The 20,267-nt window shown below is 41.0% G+C and overlaps 1 protein-coding gene and 1 long non-coding RNA gene across 3 annotated transcripts in view; both read right to left on the reverse strand.

Annotated features, from left to right (window-relative positions):
* The window catches only part of LOC309709967, a 264,832-nt gene that overhangs the window by 135,560 nt on the left and 109,005 nt on the right, over nt 1-20,267 (reverse strand). The gene's annotated exons all lie outside the window — the stretch shown is intronic.
* LOC309709960 (cGMP-inhibited 3',5'-cyclic phosphodiesterase 3A-like) overlaps nt 1-20,267 on the reverse strand; it is an 85,946-nt gene that overhangs the window by 17,534 nt on the left and 48,145 nt on the right. For both annotated transcript variants that reach the window (XM_082539000.1, XM_082538999.1), the window contains exons 3-5: nt 10,668-10,928; nt 8,639-8,796; nt 445-518 (exon numbers count right to left, since the gene is read on the reverse strand). In XM_082539000.1, coding sequence (XP_082395126.1) covers nt 445-518; nt 8,639-8,796; nt 10,668-10,928 — 493 coding nt within the window. The remainder of the gene's footprint in view (nt 1-444; nt 519-8,638; nt 8,797-10,667; nt 10,929-20,267) is intronic.

Below are 20,267 nucleotides of genomic sequence, written 5' to 3' on the forward strand. Positions count from 1 at the left end.
TATAAAATTATGTTAATTTGTCGAGTTAATTTTGAGCTTCTTAAAATGCAGACTGTGTGTGAAAATAGCTGTAATTATTAAACAGTTGATGAAAAGTGGTTGTTAAACCCCTTGAATTAATGCTGAAGTTTGCACTTCTATCACATTGTGACTGTTTGAATTCAAAACCACTGTGATGGTGTAGAGAGGCAACTAACTGTATGAGATACTGCAGAGGTAGTGTTCCTTTATCATCAACACAAACTCATTACTCGAGTCATTTGTTTGGGGTTTTCTGTGCGTGTTTACTATATATATCAATCTCCCATATCAGCTGAGTGCAATGGAAACAAACAGTCTCAAAGAGAGAGAAACAAAAGCGATTCAGTGTTTATGCCAGCAAACGTAACACAAACACTCTTCCCATGCTGCTTTGCGGGAATGCTAGAAAGACTGGGGGCATACCTGAACGTGGTATCCTGTCTCCCTTGTCTAAAGAGCCCTCACCGTGGTTCAGTCTGATGTATGGTCTCCCACAACTGTAGAAAAGAGGGGATTCACTGTTAGTTAAATAAAAGAGTTTCTATTTATCTCAGATGTGCATTCCTAACTACTGCGTGTGGATATACTTGAGTTACAATCACACTCTAGTGACCTGTATCTTTTTGAGCAGATGACGATAACATGAAATTTTTATTCCTTTGATTTAATTATTTGATTATTATCAGAATGCAAATAATTCCACACCATTCACAGCAGTTCAAAGTTAACAGGCAAAACACATGGAAGATAAATACAGAATATATGTATTAGTCTATCTGCGGCTCTGCTAAAGAAGTGTGAATATCGCCGTTCGCCACATCTGTCTTCGATGTGTAAACAGTCAGAAGAAGTTGTCAAGTAGGGAAAAAAAAGAACTTAATGGGGTTCCTACTGTGCAGCCCCCACACGAAAACAGCCGTTGCACACTTGCTTCAAGAAAATACGTAGTAATGAATCTAATGGATGCGCACATTAACACAATGCAACTGGAATAAACAACAAAGCAAACTCCAAACGCTGGCATTGTTATGAATGATTCATTAGAAACTGAGCCCACCCTCTTTGAGATTTATGACAGACCAGTGTCGGCCTCAACAACAACTCACTTTCTCAGTCTCAGATGAAAACATTCCCATCTGATGACTGGCTTTATAAATCAAACAGCAAATGTTATCTTCTGTGGAAAGAACTGGCCTTTACTGGTCAGTTAGCTGTGTGACACCACGGGGAGCCTCCCAGACTTTTCCCAACAGATTTTCCGTGTTTCTCCACTGAGGCCACTGTCAGGCTGTAGGTGGTTCCAATTAAAATACCTCTCCCTAAATGTTGTAAAACCTGCCTACTCGGAGCAGGAAATGCCTGCCGTTAGAGCATGGTGTCACAGGGAGCACAAAGGCCTGTAGTGTGTCTATCTCCTCCTGATAAAGTGTTTCTGGAACACTTTTGAGCTGTACCCACCCAGCATAATGCTCCTAAGGCCCCAACAAAGGGAGTTCTGTTGTGTTTGTACGGCCAGGTTGGACCACTGTGTCTAATGCCTAGCAGGTGTGGAATATAAAATAGTTTGATAGTTTGGCGGTTGAACAGTTAGTACATTATTGTCAGGGGGGTCTGGGCAGGCAGCAGCACTTGGCTTAAAAGGTTTACTTTTAATGAAAGTTGAAGAACTGGCAGACACTTTTCCTATTCTGCTAATGCAGCAGAATAACCTCGGCTACTGACATTGAGCCTTGAGCACAAAATGTAAATAAGGAGGCCGGTCATTTTCAGTCGAGGAATCTGCCAATCATATATCAAGTGGCTCTGCTTTTATCTCTCGCTCTCTCACTCACGCAGAAACTATGTACACATGATACACACTCCACTTTCATTTTGCTATCATGTTCTATGCTAGAAATAACATTTATATACCAGTAGTAAGAATTTACTTTGCCTTTTGGGAGAACGCAACTGTCAGCTGTAAACACATTTGCTGTGTGGAGTCAACAGACACCATCCTATAGTGTGGTTTTATTGAGGAATTCAAAGTGGAATTTAGTTACATTTAGCCAAAGGTTTTAAGGTTGCGGTTTCTCTAATACAACAATGTCGCTATCTGCAATTCTGTAACCTTAACCACGTAAAGATTGAAAAATATTTCTGTGTAGAGCGATGAGTCTTACAGAAAAATAAACGCACCGAGGGCTTCAAATCAATTTCAATATGTGGTAGTGTGTAAATGATTATTCTACACAAGCTCATTGTTGGTAAGAACAAAAAAGAAATACAGTTTTTCCAAAATATCTCCCCTGTTTTCAAAAAACAGGAAATTTAACATGCATCATACAGTGAATTTTAGATTTAAAAAATGACACGCGCTATATTTCAATCAACTAACCACACAACTTCTTTTGGTTCTTCTTAGTACAACTGCTCGTGTCCTTTTTTCATTATGTCATTGTGCTCTAAAATCAGTTTTATGGATCAGGCGCAGTTTTGTCTCATCATCAAGGTCAAGGTTGGTTTCTTGCCTTATAACATACATAATTTTCAAAGTCATAAAAAAAAAAAAATTGCTCTTCATCTCTAAACCAAAAGGCACTTGGCACTCACTCTGTAACTATGATGCTTAATCAAGCAAATGTAATTCAGTTTAAATTGCAGCCCTGCCTGCTTTTCCTCATTTTTGAGGACTTCTTCTTGTATGGCCTGAGCCGTGCCGTAAGCTCCGGCTGGCCTCAGCCTGCTAACCTTTCCGCTGCAGATTTTTTACTCAGCCACTTGCAGCAGGTTGACAGATTACCTTTGGTTCAGAGCCACGACGGACAGTGCCAAAGCCACGATAAACACCGCAGCTATTATTTCTGCTTCCAGTAATCTACCTACTCTCGAGCCAGATGACGTGAAGAAGATAACAACACAGTGGCTGGGGCTGAGGGAAATGGAAGGCATTCAATTGGGCCCTTTAAACAGGGTCTATCTGATAAAAAAAAAAAAAAGGTGATAATGTAGCTTTGAAGTTGGTGTTATTCCTTCTTAACAGTGTACGTCATTGAAGGCTGACATGATGGAAAAACGAGGGAGGGGGAAAAAAAGAAGCCTAATGTCCTAATTAAGATTGTGCAGATTTGATGATGGAGTAGAGAGAAGGCAATTGAAGCCATGTGTTCATTTTCGCCCAACCTCCCTTCCATGTGTTCGCTCTCTCTCGCCTTCCCTCTTTCCCAACACTCTGTGTGAGGATGTATCAGGAATGATTAGTGGTGGTGTGTCAGTGATGTGAAAGGAAATTCATAGGCTTCTGGTCTTGGCCAGACACTCTAACAAATACAGTTTAGAGTACATAAATTACCAAAAACACTCCTTATTACTCCCTAACATGTGTGATTTAGGTGTCAAAGCCTACTTGAGAAATGACGTGTTGGCAGGTTGCTGCTTGCTAAGAGACCATCAAAGGTCGGATCCCAAACACAGCAAGTTGTTTTCAGTCAGCATGGGCTCTGGTTAAGTGTCTTTCAGCTAAACACCGAAGCCTTACCAGCCCTGTTTGATTATTTCAGGCATCTGGATAAGAGCTAGATGCCTACAATGCATTTAACTGAAGTGCTGCTCAGAAAAGAGCCCTCTCCACTGCTGTGAACGAAACCTGGAAAATCTCTGTGTTTTCCAATTGTTTCCGGACCGTGTAAGCCAGAAGAAGCAGCTGTATCTAAGAGTGCGAGTGTGTGAGTTAATTGTGGTGTTCTCGTGACTGGGGAGAGAACCAGGTGTTTGTTTACACTCAGTAAGTGGCCTTAGCTGGGGCATGCTGCTGGGCTGCGCTAAGATATAAGACCAGGCAACGGGGCTTTGTGTACAGAAGCTTTGTGTTCAAGTATCACACTGTCACTGTGCAAACAGGACCAAACACGACGCTGGCAGGCGCAGGCTACGCAGGTCTTTGGAGGGCTGAAGGCACAAAAGAAAGCAGTGCAAAGAGTTTAATGCAGTAAAAAAAGAACTTAAGGCTTTCTAATATAGATTGATTATTACAATAAGCCTCCACTCAGACTTTTGTTAGAGCTTTTAAAAAGAGGCACAAGGTTCATTTTTGTAGAAAAATATACACAATACAACATCTAACCCTAAATACTATGAGCATCACTCTGACACCATATCAGCCAGGACTCCTTTGCAAAGTCTTTCCATAAGAGTATGGAACTTGGACAACAACACAATTTTAACTGTTTTTGCCTCCTTCCACCATCGCAGTGGATTTTAAGGTGTGATTGAAGTGCAGAGTTTCAGCTTTAATTCAAGGAGTTTAACAAAAATTTACCTTTAAGGTATTACAGTAATTTTTAGACATAGTCCTGAATATAATTTCGGGAATACTTATGGGTCTTTGGCAAAGAATTTCTAATGGGATCTCTGTTGGAATTAATTAAGTAAGTAAGTAAAGAAAGCCAGTTTGGTCATGGAACATGAGTTTAACGACCACAAACTGAAATAAAAACTGTGGGTTTGTTTACCACGAGGTGAAGACACAGCATTGCCGACTAGACTTTTTCTCCAAGGTATAAAAAAATGTAAAAAACTACCTTGGAAACAGCATACATGTGGTTTTTATGGAAAACGCTTACTTTTACAGTACGACCATTATCATTAGATAGCTTCACTTAACAAATCTTAAAGCAAAAAACTTAACAATACAAAACTAAAGTCTGGCTGGTATCACTTGCTAACGACAACATGGATGAAATCACTTGAGCCAGGGTACCTGCCCTCATTAGCCACGACTTGTACACCTGATTGAACATCGATGCCCTGTGATTGCTATTGTTTCATGCTACTCTAAAATATATATATATATATATATATATATATATATATATAAAAAAAAAAAACACCCAGCGCGCCCCTGCGGGCGGTTTATCCTTCAAGCTCGGGTCCTCTACCAGAGGCCTGGGAGCTTGAGGGTCCTGCGCAGTATCTTAGCTGTTCCCAGGACTGCGCTCTTCTGGACAGAGATCTCCGATGTTATTCCCGGGATCTGCTGGAGCCACTCGCCTAGCTTGGGAGTCACCGCACCTAGTGCTCCGATTACCACGGGGACCACCGTTACCTTCACCCTCCACATCCTCTCGAGCTCTTCTCTGAGCCCTTGGTATTTCTCCAGCTTCTCGTGTTCCTTCTTCCTGATATTGCTGTCATTCGGAACCGCTACATCGATCACTACGGCCGTCTTCTTCTGTTTGTCTACCACCACTATGTCCGGTTGGTTAGCCACCACCATTTTGTCCGTCTGTATCTGGAAGTCCCACAGGATCTTAGCTCGGTCATTCTCCACCACCCTTGGGGGCATCTCCCATTTTGACCTCGGGACTTCCAGGTTATACTCGGCACAGATGTTCCTGTACACTATGCCGGCCACTTGGTTATGGCGTTCCATGTATGCCTTGCCTGCTAGCATCTTGCACCCTGCTGTTATGTGCTGGATTGTCTCTGGGGCATCTTTACACAGCCTGCACCTGGGGTCTTGCCTGGTGTGATAGACCCCAGCCTCTATGGATCTTGTACTCAGAGCTTGTTCTTGTGCTGCCATGATTAGTGCCTCTGTGCTGTCTTTCAGTCCAGCTTTGTCCAGCCACTGGTAGGATTTCTGGATATCAGCCACCTCCTCTATCTGCCGGTGGTACATACCGTGCAGGGGCCTGTCCTTCCATGATGGTTCCTCGTCTCCCTCCTCTTTCTTGGGTTTCTGCTGCCTGAGGTATTCACTGAGCACTCGGTCAGTTGGGGCCATCTTCCCAATGTATTCTTGGATGTTCCTTGTCTCATCCTGGACTGTGGTGCTGACACTCACCAGTCCCCGGCCCCCTTCCTTCCGCTTAGCGTACAGCCTCAGGGTGCTGGACTTGGGGTGAAACCCTCCATGCATGGTAAGGAGCTTTCTTGTCTCAGTGGCTTCTATCTCCTCCTTTGGCCAGCCTATTACCCCAGCAGGGTACCTGATCACGGGCAGGGCGTACGTGTTGATGGCCCGGATCTTGTTCTTACCATTCAGCTGACTCCTCAGGACTTGCCTGACCCTCTGCAGGTACTTGGTGGTTGCAGCCTTTCTAGCGGCCTCTTCATGGTTCCCATTTGCCTGCGGGATCCCCAGGTACTTGTAACTGTCCTCTATGTCTGCAATGTTGCCTTCTGGTAGTTCAATCCCCTCAGTTCTGACTACCTTCCCTCTCTTTGTTACCATCCGACTACACTTCTCCAGTCCGAACGACATTCCAATGTCATTGCTGTATAGCCTGGTAGTGTGGATCAGTGAATCGATGTCTCGTTCACTCTTGGCATACAGCTTGATGTCATCCATGTACAGGAGGTGGCTGACAACTGCTCCGTTCCGTAGTCGGTATCCGTAGCCAGTCTTGTTAATGATCTCACTGAGGGGGTTCAGGCCTATGCAGAACAGCAGTGGGGACAGAGCATCTCCTTGGTAGATCCCGCACTTGATGGTAACTTGTGCTATGGGCTTGGAGTTGGCCTCTAGTGTTGTACGCCACATCCCCATTGAGTTCCTGATGAAGGCTCTTAGGGTCCCATTGATCTTGTACAATTCTAGGCATTCCAGTATCCAGCTGTGGGGCATAGAGTCATAGGCCTTCTTGTAATCAATCCAGGCAGTGCACAGGTTGGTCAGTCTGGTCTTGCAGTCTCGGCTGATTGTTCTGTCTACCAGTAGCTGGTGTTTTGCACCTCTGGTATTCTTGCCAATTCCTTTCTGTGTCCCGCTCATGTATTGACCCATGTGCCTGTTCATCTTAGCCGATATGATGCCTGACAGGAGCTTCCATGTAGTACTGAGGCAGGTTATTGGTCGGTAGTTGGAGGGTACCGGTCCCTTCTTCTGAAAGCATATTTTTTTTAACCATCCACACAAAATGAGTTTCTAAATTCATCTGCGAGTGAAATAGGCCATGCAGTTGCAGAGTCATGCCTCATTTTACATCTGCAACATTTAGTCCAAACAATTGTTAAAATAGGTTTTGAGGGAGTTCGCAGAAGTAGCGAGGTCGCTTTTACCTGAAGCTTTGCTGACTGTAAGTATGTAAGTGAGCTGATTCAAATCTCTGCACTTGGAAGCTGTAATTTTGGAAAAAAAAATCTTCATGTATTAATTTGGGGTTTTGTTAGAATACGAGCCATAAATACATAGAGATACATTTACCGCTGCTCTTTATTTTTAACACGGGCTAATGAATGCTAATGAACAATGCAAAGGTTATCCTGAGCTGAAGTTGTATTCTCTGAATCTATGCTGGCAGTTTTCAGTGAATCTTAGAATCATCAGACGTAGCTGTCGTAAATTCTCCCACTTATTAATATTTCAGATATTAGATCAGACAAATGTTCTTATGCAGCATTTGAGAATTGCATATACACAAACCCTACTTTCCCCGTTGGTTGGTACACTACAGGAAACTGAGACACTGCTTTGAAATCCAGGGACACCCGGAAGCTTTGGTACTTGCAGACAAACGCCACAAACTGGATGGGAAGAGACTGAATAAGGTGGATGAAACACTAATAGACTCTTTCTTGTTGAGGCATATTTAATATTTTAAAATCAGAGCGTATGTGCTGTCTAGTGCTGCTTTTGCGTCACAGAAATACTGTATGCATGAAAACTCATGCGAGCATGCACAGCTGAAAAATTTCAAGCTGAAACTCCTTTGAAATTCATGAAAAAAGCATAATTTCCCCTGTGCTGCTCTAAGATAATCCAAACATAATGTTACAGTAATCACAAAGTAATTGTAAGGAATGCTATCTCTGCACTGATCACAGTAAATTGTGCTTAAACAATTCACTTACTAACCACAACAGCTTTAATACATGTGGATCCTGTGTTTATTCAAGATTTGATGCAACAATGTGATTTAGTGGGGGAAAAAAACCAAGAGGAAAAAAACAGAAAAACCTAGCACTTCCCATCAGATTCACTGCATCTGCTTTAGTACTGTATGCAAACAAATGCTTATCAGGACTTATGTAACCTCTAACTTTCTCCATCCTGCATCATATTTCTCCTAAAAAGTACAAAAAGCTTGAAAACACCTCCATAAAACCACACACTGTCTATTCTATGAAAGGCTCACAGATCGACTTTGGAGCCATGATACTTCTGTGTAGCGTGAGCCTTGTGCTATCTTCAGCACTAATGTGCTCAGGGTTGATGTGCGTCTTAGTTATTCAGGTTAATGCGTTCGCCTGTGGGGCATATTTCCATTCTGGCTCCCACTGCACACACATCCTTTTCTGAACTGTGCCACTGCTTTTCACTGACACTGATGGCTTTAGTATGACTACAGCCATAATGCTGAAAAACCCAATATCCTTCAGAGTGATTCGCATTGTAGGAGCCCTCCTTAGTGTGTTTGTGCCTCAGTCGTGTATATCTATAGTACAATAGGACTTATTCTATTCCTATTCCTTTATTTAAAAATCTAACAAAATTCCCAACAGGGATTTGAAAAAGCAAGCCATAAGGTGTAAGTGGAACTACATCTGCCAAATCTTGAACAAAGTAACCAAAGTGACTAAAACCTGGGGTCTAAAAATACAGGAGGTGCATGTGAAACAGCTGTGGCTCAGGTACCTGCACGTGAGTGCTTCATGATAGGGTTTGATGCTGGCGCTGCGGTCCCTTCGCACGGGTCCCGGCTCAATTGTGGGAAGTCCTGTGGCAGAGGTGGTGGTGGTCCACGTGGAAGAGATCCTCCTCAGAAGGCCGGGGTGGAGGCTCCGCCTCAGACGCTGCACAAAATGCACAGTACAGATACACAGTTAACCACCCCGGAAACCTATCTTATCACTTGTTGTTTAATAAAAATCGAAATCAGTGAGTGGCCGCAGGGTCAGAAAACATGACTATTTGCTTTTGTATTAAATAGATAAAAGCTTTAAAAATACTCCCACCTGTAAGATAAAGTTAATGCTTGTTTGCTTTGTCTCCAGGCAAATAAATCATCTGGATGAGATTGTTGTTTTTTCTGCACTTGGCCAATCTGAAACAAATGACGCTGGTGATAACCTGGAACATTTTTCACAATCTGCCTCGCTGGATCCAAGGAGAATAAACCCCGCATCGGACATTAGCAGGCAGCTGTGGCTCTATATAGCACTGTGCAGATGCCTTTCATCATATAGGCTTTAGCCTCTCTGCTTCTTATTCTCTCTGTAAGTCTCTTTTGTCTTGTTCTGTCAGTCACAGGCTTTCTATGTCTATTCTCTCTATTCTTCCTTCCCTGGGATTCCCAGTCTGTGCCCGTGCAATGCCTCCATCTGCTCTGTGCCATGCAGTCATTTGGCACAGCAGCTCTAAACATGGCAGACTCTCTTTCTCCGTCCTCTGCAGAGTGACCTACTAAAGATTGCCTTAGAATCCTGAATGAGCCCATTCACAACAAGGCTTCATATGCTGAGTGCTAGGACACACAAACTCATGTACAGCATTAGGAGCCATGTATCTCACTTACATTACCTTTAGAGCTTTGATGTAACCTTAGTTCCATTCACACAAATTTAAAAGAAAATCTTGTTTCTGCTATGAATACAACCATATTTACCATTTTTTCTATCATCAAAAATCTATGTTTTTCCAATGGTAAAATTGTGCAAGGCTGTAATTTTAAATTTCCATAAAGAAAGCCCTATCACGTTAAAACCAAAAACAGAAATACATGGCACAGAAACACACACAGCAGTGTCGACATTTCATCATTTGTATAACCGTTTAAGAGGGCAGAGTGAGTTTCAACATTTAACAAGTAGTTATTTGTTTTGTCATTCATGGTTTTTTTTTGTAGCCCTTTCAATGGAGTTGCCATTTTGCAATGGAGACAGAGAACATGCCTGTGTTGGACAGAAAATGAGCTTGGAAAACCTTCACTCCTGTTATTCTCCTCCTGGGCAGGCAGAACTGGGCACATTGTCCCTCGGGGGAGGAAAGTCTTAATGAGCACAGTTTCGCAGGCTACTCCACAGGTGCAGTTCATCTTGACTACTTTTCCACAGTTCAGATGATGTAAACGTGCACCTGTCAGACCAGCGACGTGACAACACTTTCCACAACGGCCAGAACAGGTATCGCATAGCTGGACGGTCATGGAGGAGGTCCAGGTTTGCTTACACGCTTGTCGGTCTTTGCAGCCTTTAGAGGAATACATTCACCTCCATGTCGCCTCTCCTCTTCTACTCCGCTCCTCACATTCGTGCGCACACACTCTGTATGGCTCTGCACATCTGTCATGTTGACACAGCTGCAGCTATGAAGGGAAGAACAGTGCTCCAAGCGCTCTATTTTTCTTCACTCAACTCTACAAAAATACTCCTTCATCTGATGCTAAAAGTTCTGAGAGCAGGAAGCACTCATTAGCTGAAACATGGGCTAAAAGATTAACATGTGTGGGGAGTGCTGTGTGGTATATAAATCATTTGGCCTTAATAAGGTGGACCACATTTCCATCCAAGGAATATTTCACTGTTTCCAAATAAAATTATTTTGTTTCAGCCTCTTGACTACTTCTGATTAACACGTTTGACTTTTCTTTTAAGGATGAAAAATATCCCTTCTTTCATCTTTGGTTCCAAGGGCTACATTTCTTTGTGTTAACTCATTTTGTTACCTTGTGGATGGATGTCTTCTCTCCTTTCTCAGGTACCTCCTCTGAGTCAGAGCAGGTGTAGACATCGCTGGGGTTATGCAGGGGGGCAGGGCGTGGCCGGTGCAGGGGCTGGAAAGTGAGCTGGGTGGTAAGCATGTTGCTGACGGCCCGCAGCGACGTGCAGGTGTTGGGTGGGAGAGAGGGGTCAGCCAGCAGGTCTGTAATTAGTCCATGGGCTTCTCCCATCACTGCTATGTCCACCATGACAGTTGTGCCTGATGACTGTAGGATGACAAGGAGACAACGAAGAGTTAATCATCATTGCAACAGTAGCTGATGTGAGCTGATGCTAATTAACGGCTGAGTCTGATAGCGGCCGTGTTCCGCTTCTCGATGGCAGGCATGAAGAGCGGGTGTGTAAACTATGTCAGCAGCTCCTTTCTGAGTATATAATGTGGTTAACTGTGACACCTGAATTTCTTTTGTTGTTTATGCTAAAGAACTGGTAGTCAAACTATGCTGAAGGTTAGATGGTGTTTTTACATTAAGACAATTTCTTTTTTAGTGACTACTTTTAGGATAAACTGGAACATTCTGTCATGGAATTCATGGACTGAGAAAAAACACTTCCAGAAATCATTGTCTGTGAACACAAGTCACAAAGATGAGACCATATGTGAACATGATTCAGAAACACTGTTTTTCTGGCCAAAACACACTTCAAAAGCCTTCATGTCTGGTGGCATGGGGGGTGTATTAGTGCCTATTCAGCTAGCTCATCTGGAAAGGGAGCAGTCTTTTTAAGGAAGGCCTTTCATATTTCAGCAAGACAATACTAAAGCACACATAAATCTTTCACCAAGTGAAGACATTTTATGAGATGAAAAATCTAACATTTTTTCTTAAAATGGTAAATTGTCTCAGTTTAAACATAAACATTACATATAAACATTTTCTATGTTCCATTGTGAATAAAATGTGAGTTTATAAGATTTGCAAATTACGGCATTTTACACAGTGCCCTAAAACTTTTTTCGGAGTTGGGGTTATAAAACCTTTAAAAACTATAAGACCTGTAAGTCCTAGAATCAAAGGGAATCCATTGACATGCCAAATAATCACTGGATGTTATTTGGCCTGCCAGTGTCAGTGGCTAATATTTATCTGGGTGGCTGTAGCTCAGGTGGCAGAGCCGGTCAGCCAATAATCAGAAGGTTGGTGGTTCGATCCCAGGCTGCCTCCTGGCTGCATGCCAAATATCCTTGGGCAAGATACTAACCCCATGTTGCCTACTGGTGGTGGTCAGATCGTTGTACAAGTTGTTATTCTAGCAATTTATGCTGTGGTATCTGTTGATTTTCAGTCTTGAATTCCAGTGCATCCTTAAGAATTTGAACTTTTAAATAAACAGTTTGGAATATATGAATGGCACGTCTTTATACAGCACTCTGCTAGTAGTCAAGTTACTTGAAAAAAGTAATCAGTAACCAATTACTGATTACTTCCCCAAAAAAGTAACCCCGTTACTTTACTGGTTACTTATTTTCAAAAGTAATTAATTACTTAGTTACTTAGTTACTTTTTAAAAACACGATTTACAACCTGAATAGGTGATAAAGCGATAGATCTTTCAGCCCAATTCTGCTTTTTGTGCATAATCCATCATACAAAATGTAATCAAATGGAAAAGTCCCTTTTTAAAACTTGTTTTATTAGTTTTAATCTTTTAACTTTATGCATCAAGCAAACATTTAATTATATGCAACATTCTCTGACTGGAAGATATTTGTTTAACATTTAAACCTATTTTCTGCACATTCCAGCACATATAATTTTTTTTTTTTGCGTTTACACTCACTCTTTCAAATAGATGCAAGTAAAACACAGCAGAAAATAAATAAAGTCAAAGACTAGCGGTCCTGTTGCTCTATTTTCACCTGTAAAGCAGGAGTGGCGTAGGCGGAGGTTTACACTGGTGCAGGTGTGCTGCAGCGGTTAGTTGAAGAATCCGCGAGTTTCTCTGTGAATTTCCCATTACGTGGTAGCGCACTCGGTGCTTGCTTGGAAGTTTAGGGGTTTTTTTTCACTGTAAAAATAAGTTTTCTTCCCACGCACAACGCTAATGGACGCTAATGTTTTTGTCACTTTTTATGGAATCAAACTTAAAGTAAGGTCAGTACTTCCACGCTTTAAACGCTGCACGCTCATACTCTCTCCTGCACTCGATATGTGATCCATTGTTGATCTGCACACAGCTGTTGCCACGAATAGCGCACTCGCTTACGTCACTGTCATGAGACATTCTGCAAAAAAATCACGGTTTTAGTAACGCAGTAACGCAGCGTTCCTACGGGAAAGTAACGGTAATCTAATTACCGTTTTTGCAATAGTAATCCCTTACTTTACTCGTTACTTGAAAAAAGTAATCGGATTACAGCAACGAGTTACAAGTAACGCGTTACTGCCCATCTCTGGTCATTAGACAACATTAATCTTTGGCTCTCTTCCATTGTGTCTTTGTCCTGTCATCCTCTCCTCTGCAGATAGCCACCCTCCCTGAGCCTAGTTCTTCTGCAGGTTTCTTCCTGTTAAAAGGGAGTTTTTCCTTCCCACTGTCTCCAAGGCATTTGCTCATATGCGTCATGTAATTGTTGGGGTTTTCTCTGTTTTGTTGTAGGGTCTTTACATTACAATATAAAGCGCCTTGAGGCAACGGTTGATTTGGCGCTACATAAATAAAACCGAGTTGAATTGATTTGATATGAATTGAATTCATGTCATGATGTTACTGTATGGTATATGTAAATGCAGTGTTGGTGGCTTGTGTGTGTGTTTCAGAAGTGACTAAATAGAAATTTGGGATTAAGTATATATTCAGGATTATGCATTTTAATTCAATGCTGTCTTTCTACGGGGCATTAAAACATGACTGAAAAATTAAATGAGACAACAATCTATGAATAAAATCTTAAGCATTAAAAATATACAGATCTTGATTTTCCTGCTTTCCAGTGGTGTCTGTGCATATAATCATTAAAAAAAATTATTAAAAAGTTCAAAGTCATCAATTGCTTTGTTCAACTTTTACAGCATATCTTTTATGTAGAGTGACGCTGCGAAATCCCTTGAAATGTGCATTTAGTTCAGGAAAAAACAACAACATCAGAAAACAAATTATACAAATGCTAAGTAGCCAATCGCATAAATAAACAAGATCCAAACCCAACACATAAAGATATAAAAACAAGAAATAGTCCTTTTTGTGCCACTATTAAGTATAGAAATATATTCAGTAGTAGTGTTAGACTTTGCCAGGGTTTGTTTTATAGCTGTGGTGTTACACAGGCACACATACAAACACGCAAACTTACATCCACTCATAGATCAAAGTCTTTATTTTTGCCTTATATGGCTCTTTTTAAAACATGAGAAGGAGGAGTACAGCGATGTACTTCACAGTAGTAGACCTCGATATTCTAGCAGCCTGTTAACTATCCGCATAACAACATAAGTTTGAAACACGTTCAGCACAGATGTGGATTACTTGATCCTTGTTGAATGGACTCATTAGCAGTGTCTCAAATAGAATCTGACCTTTGGCCTCCTCACTCCTGACCTCTCAGATGGCCAACAGCCATCGTCTGTTTCTGACCGTCTGCTGCACAGCTTTCAAGGCATCGGCGCTGCGCGAGTCAGCCTTGTTTTCACAGGGTAAAGTGAAAAGTTCACAACCCACTCTTAATTGCTGTGCCTTGAGCAGTTGAACAACCACAGCTAAACACAGGTCAGTCCTGGCTGCCAGCTAATTTATCTAATAAGCCCACGAGTTCCCTTTTCCCCCCAAAGAATGTTATCAGATTTTTTTCTCCCCCCAGTGTCCCATTCACTTTGACACCAGCTGCCGGGCACCCAGATTTATTTTATTTACACTGGCTAAGTAGCAAGCGGTTGACGTTAACAACACGTGTGTATACCTTTCATTCGTCTCCTCTTGTGGGAACAGAGAAGGTCTCGCATTTTGTTTTCCTAGTATCCTATCAGATAAGTTGGTGTATTTATACACGTTTTCCTGTTGGTCTGCAAGAATACAAAAGGCATGTGTTCTCTGAGTTTAAGCAAAGTCCTCCACATAGGGTGACCCACGCATGATGACACGCAGACATCCTCTAAAAGGCGAATGGAACACTTCTGGACAGATCATCGTTTATCCCCGCTGCCCTCTGTTGTCCCGCTCACATTTCCTATACTCTTTTACTTTACACTGCGAGCATGAGATGTAAACACCTGTCTTTCAGCTCATTTATTGCCTGATTTAAGAGTTCGCTAAATAGGGGGTTAAACAAAAGTATGGTGGCTGAAAAACATCTGGCTGGACAAAAACAACAGTGATCCTTAGGGGGTCTCAGTGGCTCCAAACGCACATGCACGTACACACGCAAACTCATCTGCTACTTCTGCAAACTCTGTCTTTTGTTTTCACGCGACAGCCGCAACTCCGAAGCGAAGTGAAAATATAAAGAAGGCACTAAAGTCTGATAAGTGAATACAGAGAGGGCATCATTTTAAGCATGCAATGCAAGGACAGATGAACACTCGGTAAGGAATATGAACACTGCATGACTAAGTGGCCATAAGAGGATGTTAATGATGAAAGCACCGGGTCTGAAACTGAACTTAGAGTAAGCAACTTAAAGCTAAGAGCAGGACATGAACATTCAAGCGTAGTGAAAGACTCCAGGTGCTGGGTTAGTGTTTGAGGTGGGAGTTTTTGGACACAGTGGAATTCGTAGTATTTCTATTACTCGAAAAGCTAGCGAAGCCTGTCTGCTATCCGGTTGTTCAGTCTGACGTCACTAGCCGTGTCTGGGTCTAAACTCCGCTGCAGGTCCATATATCAAACGATCACTATGGCATTACTGAGAGTTGAAAAACTGTCTAAAGTCTTTCATCTTTAATAAAATGATCAGCGTTCTGCTCTACCAGGTGTAACAATTGAGTTTGGCATCAAGGCATCCATGAAAACGGAATTTATGACATTTAACGGAGTTAGAAGTTAGCAGGGAGTTAGCTCGCTAGCTTCTATCTAAATACAATATAGCATGTCCTGACTGCGGGGTTTTGGAAACAAATTAAAACGTACAGCTCTGCTATCACTTCCAACATAAATGAAGACAGAAAACTAAACAGCAGTGACGTTTGTAGGGTTACTGAAGTTGGGCTAGCTGGTATATAATGATGTGCTACGTGACTGCTAGCAACACAGCTATGTTAGCATAATATAAACAAGCTAACTTTTTTTTCCACTCGATAAAAGTTAACGTGAGTGTTCTCGGTGGTCAGGAACAAATGTAATCGCATGGCAGGATGCTGTAAAAGGACCAAACTTCAGCCAGGAGAACAACTGAGATAATCCATCCACAATACGAGGTTAGTCATTCATATACTGCTGCATGGGCTGGGCTGTAGTTACATCCTAAGGTTTTAAAAACTGAGCTTAAATAAATGATTAGCGGTAATAAAAGCCGAGGGAGGTCAACAGGGATCACTGACTGTTTTAGGAGCTTTTTGAGATCAAATAGAAGAAAATACATAACATTAAACATGTTAACAACACAAAAGCCATATTAAAATCAGACTACTTTAGACCCGGAAGTAGGATTCGTCGCGTCATCACTGAACAACCGGATAACACTTAAGCCATTCCCTTGCTCTGTGAGACCTATATAAAATTTAGACATGAGGAGTTTAAACTTTGAGCTATTAAAAGCACATTGTAGGAAACATAAAGAATGTGAAATCCCAACTATCCCTGCCTTTCAGCTTTTACTTATGCCTCAAAAGATGCGTCTTGCCCAGAAAATACCTCCCGATGTTCCCAATGTTTCAACAGTCTGCAACATAACACTTGAGAATCATCAATGGATGTCCTGGAATAGATGACATTGTAAGTGAGTTATGTAATATCCAAAAATTATATAAGCACTTTGTGTAAAGGTTAGATGTTTGGTCTAATTCATAGGCAGGCTTCACTTGGAGACAGATGTGACCGCTACAAAATATACCTTTCTTCACTTAGACACATGCGTGTTTGTAAACTAAATAATGATCAAATATATTCAAACAATGGGTTTTAACATTTAGGAATAGTACATCGTACATATGGTTATTCCTTTAAAAAAGAACTTATGCTATTCTCCTTCACAATTATTAAAAGTTTGAAATTTAGAAAAGTTTGCGCACTTGCTAAGAGATCAACAAGAAGGTACATGGTGTTATTAATTATTTAACAACACTGAGCCAAAAAGCAGAAGCACTGTGTGAAAAAATAAGTGCGCCCCATGATTCAGTAGTTTGTCTAACCGCTTTTACAAGCTGCAATAACTTAAAGTAATCATTTTCTATATGACTTTATCAGTCTCTCACGGTTGTGGAGGAATTTTGGCCCATTATTTTTCACAGTGTTGTTTCAGTTTAGTGAGGTTTACGGGTATTTGTTTACACATAGCTCTCTTAAGGTCAGCATTTCAATCAGGTTGAGGTCTGGACTTTGACTGGACCGTTGCAACACCTCGATTCTTCTCTTTTTCTGCCATTCTGTTGTAGATTTGCTGCTCTGCTTGGAATCATTGAGCATACATATCACAGCCTGGCTGCCTTAGTAATTTGAACACAAATCTTTTAATATGTCAAATAAAATCCTTACTAAGAATAATAACGATTTGTATTTACTAACATAGAGTTTCTCCAAGCGTTGCAGGGTCTGATCTTGGGATGGATTTGCTGGGACGTTCACGCCTTTGCTAGGATGTCCACTTATGGCATTGTGTTAACTAATTCAGTTGATTTTTGTTGAATAAATAATGAGACGGTGTAGTATGCTGTGTTTTGGAGTTGATTTGAGGCTGTATTTATCTCATTTTAAGACCCACTAAAGACTTTCTTTTTTGCAGATTTTTTTTAATTATGTCCTGCTATGCAAAACCATAAAGAAGGTGTAATATTTTTTTTAACCATGACTGTAAATGCAGCTTGCTAACGAAGTTTGCTGAAGTTAGCCAATTACTTTGCACTCCACTCTCGTCTAAATATGGCTACTCCCAGCTCTCAAAAGATCCTGTCAGCCATAATTATTTAAAAGTCCAAAAAACAGTGGGAGGCCTTGTGCTGGTTAAGCTCATCTTTTATTTACAGTCTATGTTAACTAAGTTAATTTTGCTGACTCGATAGTTGTTTAAAAATAAACAGAAAAGTTCAATTTAATCACAACAACAGTTGCCTCCAGGCTTGACAAACGTGGCTACACTCCTGCTTGTAGCTATAAAGCATGTTTTGCATTAACCTTTTACAAAAAGCTTGCTGATCTTAACCACCAATTTATCCTCCTAGTTTGATCACAAAATTACCAGAAATGTGTGCCCTATTAGTCACACACTCCGAACTGTTAGGGGGTTGACATGCTACATTAGGTAAACCTGACTACCATCATCAATAAACAGAATTTATGACTGCTCAAAAAGCTAAGTCATATACTAAACCATGCATGAACAGTCTGTTATGACATTGTACAATGAATAACAGCAGTGCACATGATCAATGGTCTTAATTGTTTATGTGAACACACTTTAGAACCGTACATCAATAGCCATGCCATAGATTAGCACCCGAGCAGCAGTTCATATAAACTAAACTGAGGGCCATTCAAAACAAACCAGCAATCATTCCTGAAGAGTGAGAGTCTGTTTTTTTTCCTCTGTACTAATATATGGCCTATACGCAATTGTGTAGGTAGGTTTAGCTGTAGAAATGTACCGCAAAATACAATGTGTTATTAGCGGATGCTTCTTAGTAGGGGTTAACCTGAAGATGACCTGACCTCACGATAAACAGTTAATTTAAAGGCCTATGACACTATGTTTAATTAATTTTAAATATATGCACAAACTGTACATTTTGGAGAATTAGCTGTTACAAACAACATTGCTGACCAGTGCAACCACCCAGAACAGTGGAAATATGATTACTGGTGTTCCTGCTGTGTCCCCATGTCTTTTGCCAAAAACTTTGAGGATGACAGATGAAATATACTCGGTGCAACAAACAAAATCCTAATCCTTCTGTCTAATGATGATTATTAATGGAATACACAGACAGGAAGGTCACATATTTGTAATTTTTGAGAGAGTCCACTTGATGCACCTTTAACCTCTCGGCTCACTCATCTAAACATACAGTCATCTGAGCCTCTAGTAAAGTAACAGTGATATGTGGGCCTCTGAAAATTGTGCAATGGTGAGAATATAATGTGTCCCAGAGGGAAGCTGAAGGTCCGGCAATAATGTAAGCAACTCTGCTTTTTCATAAGGTACATATACTGCAGAGCTTATTTTGCAATTAACCCCACGCAAAAAAAAAAATAAAGAAAAAAAAGAAAAATGGGAAGAGCAAGAATGTGCTGAGCAAGAAGCTGGGGAATATATCTGGAAATAATTTAGTGTGTTCCTTACTTTGACTTTATTTACCCAAAACTTTGACCACCTTTGAAATAATCATTACCATGCAGTTTTCAGTTTCAGCGGTAGCGCAGCTAACGTAATGGCCTTGATTGCATCTGTCGGGTTGGATTAGGCGAACAGAAGCTAGGGAGACGACGATGTTCTCTAGAATAACAGAGGAGTGATACAGTATGAATCACAGCATAAGGGTAACACAAAACTCCACTGAGACGCTCCGAAATCCCAGCCAAAGCTTGTGAAGCAGCACTACCCTTCTCACTTTCAGACCAACGCTCGGCCCCACTGCGACCCAACTCTCCTCACAAACCTTCCGACTGACTGAGCCAGGTCCCGGCTCTGCAGCCAGGGTACAATTACACGCTATTATATATTTTATTAAAACGTGGCTCGTCTGGGAGGTTGTACGAGGTGTCAAAACAAAACAAAAAAGCATAACTGCCTCATTTATGATTTACTGGGAAAGGTCAAGCCCACTGACCCTTCACATTTCTCTTCCACATATTTCATTGTGTATAATTCCAGCAAAGGAGCCCACTAATATAGCTAATATGCAAAAAACAGAAGCTGTGAGACAGAGTGGTAGAGGCAGAAGCTAAAAAAAGGATATATAAGAATATATATATATATATATATATATATATATGTGTATATATATATGTGTATATGTGTATATATATATATATATATGTGTGTGTGTGTGTGTGTGTGTGTGTGTGTGTGTGTGTGTGTGTGTGTGTGTGTAAAACCAGAGGTTAATGTATTCATCATGAGCACATCAGTGCACACACTCATGTGTTTAGAGAATATGAGCAGATATACTAAAATTAAAAGTAATTTGAAAAAACTAAGTCTTAAAAGTGGCAATTCATCTATATTAGTCCATTTTTTATTTATTTTTTTCAGGCATTGGATAGTCAAAAGCACAAGTAGTTCAGTGTTTTCATTCTATATCACCCTTAAATTCACTCTTGCCACAGGACACTGCGTAATGAGAAAATAATCTACTAGATTCTTATTATGGGACCAACCACAAAGACGTCAGAGAAATTTTCCAACTTCCAAACTTGCAGTTTCAAAAATGTTGATCAGTGTTTGAAGCGCTCACAGC

This window comes from Aulonocara stuartgranti (genome assembly GCF_965226115.1).
Source record: "Aulonocara stuartgranti genome assembly, chromosome: 7".
Taxonomy (NCBI): domain Eukaryota; kingdom Metazoa; phylum Chordata; class Actinopteri; order Cichliformes; family Cichlidae; genus Aulonocara; species Aulonocara stuartgranti.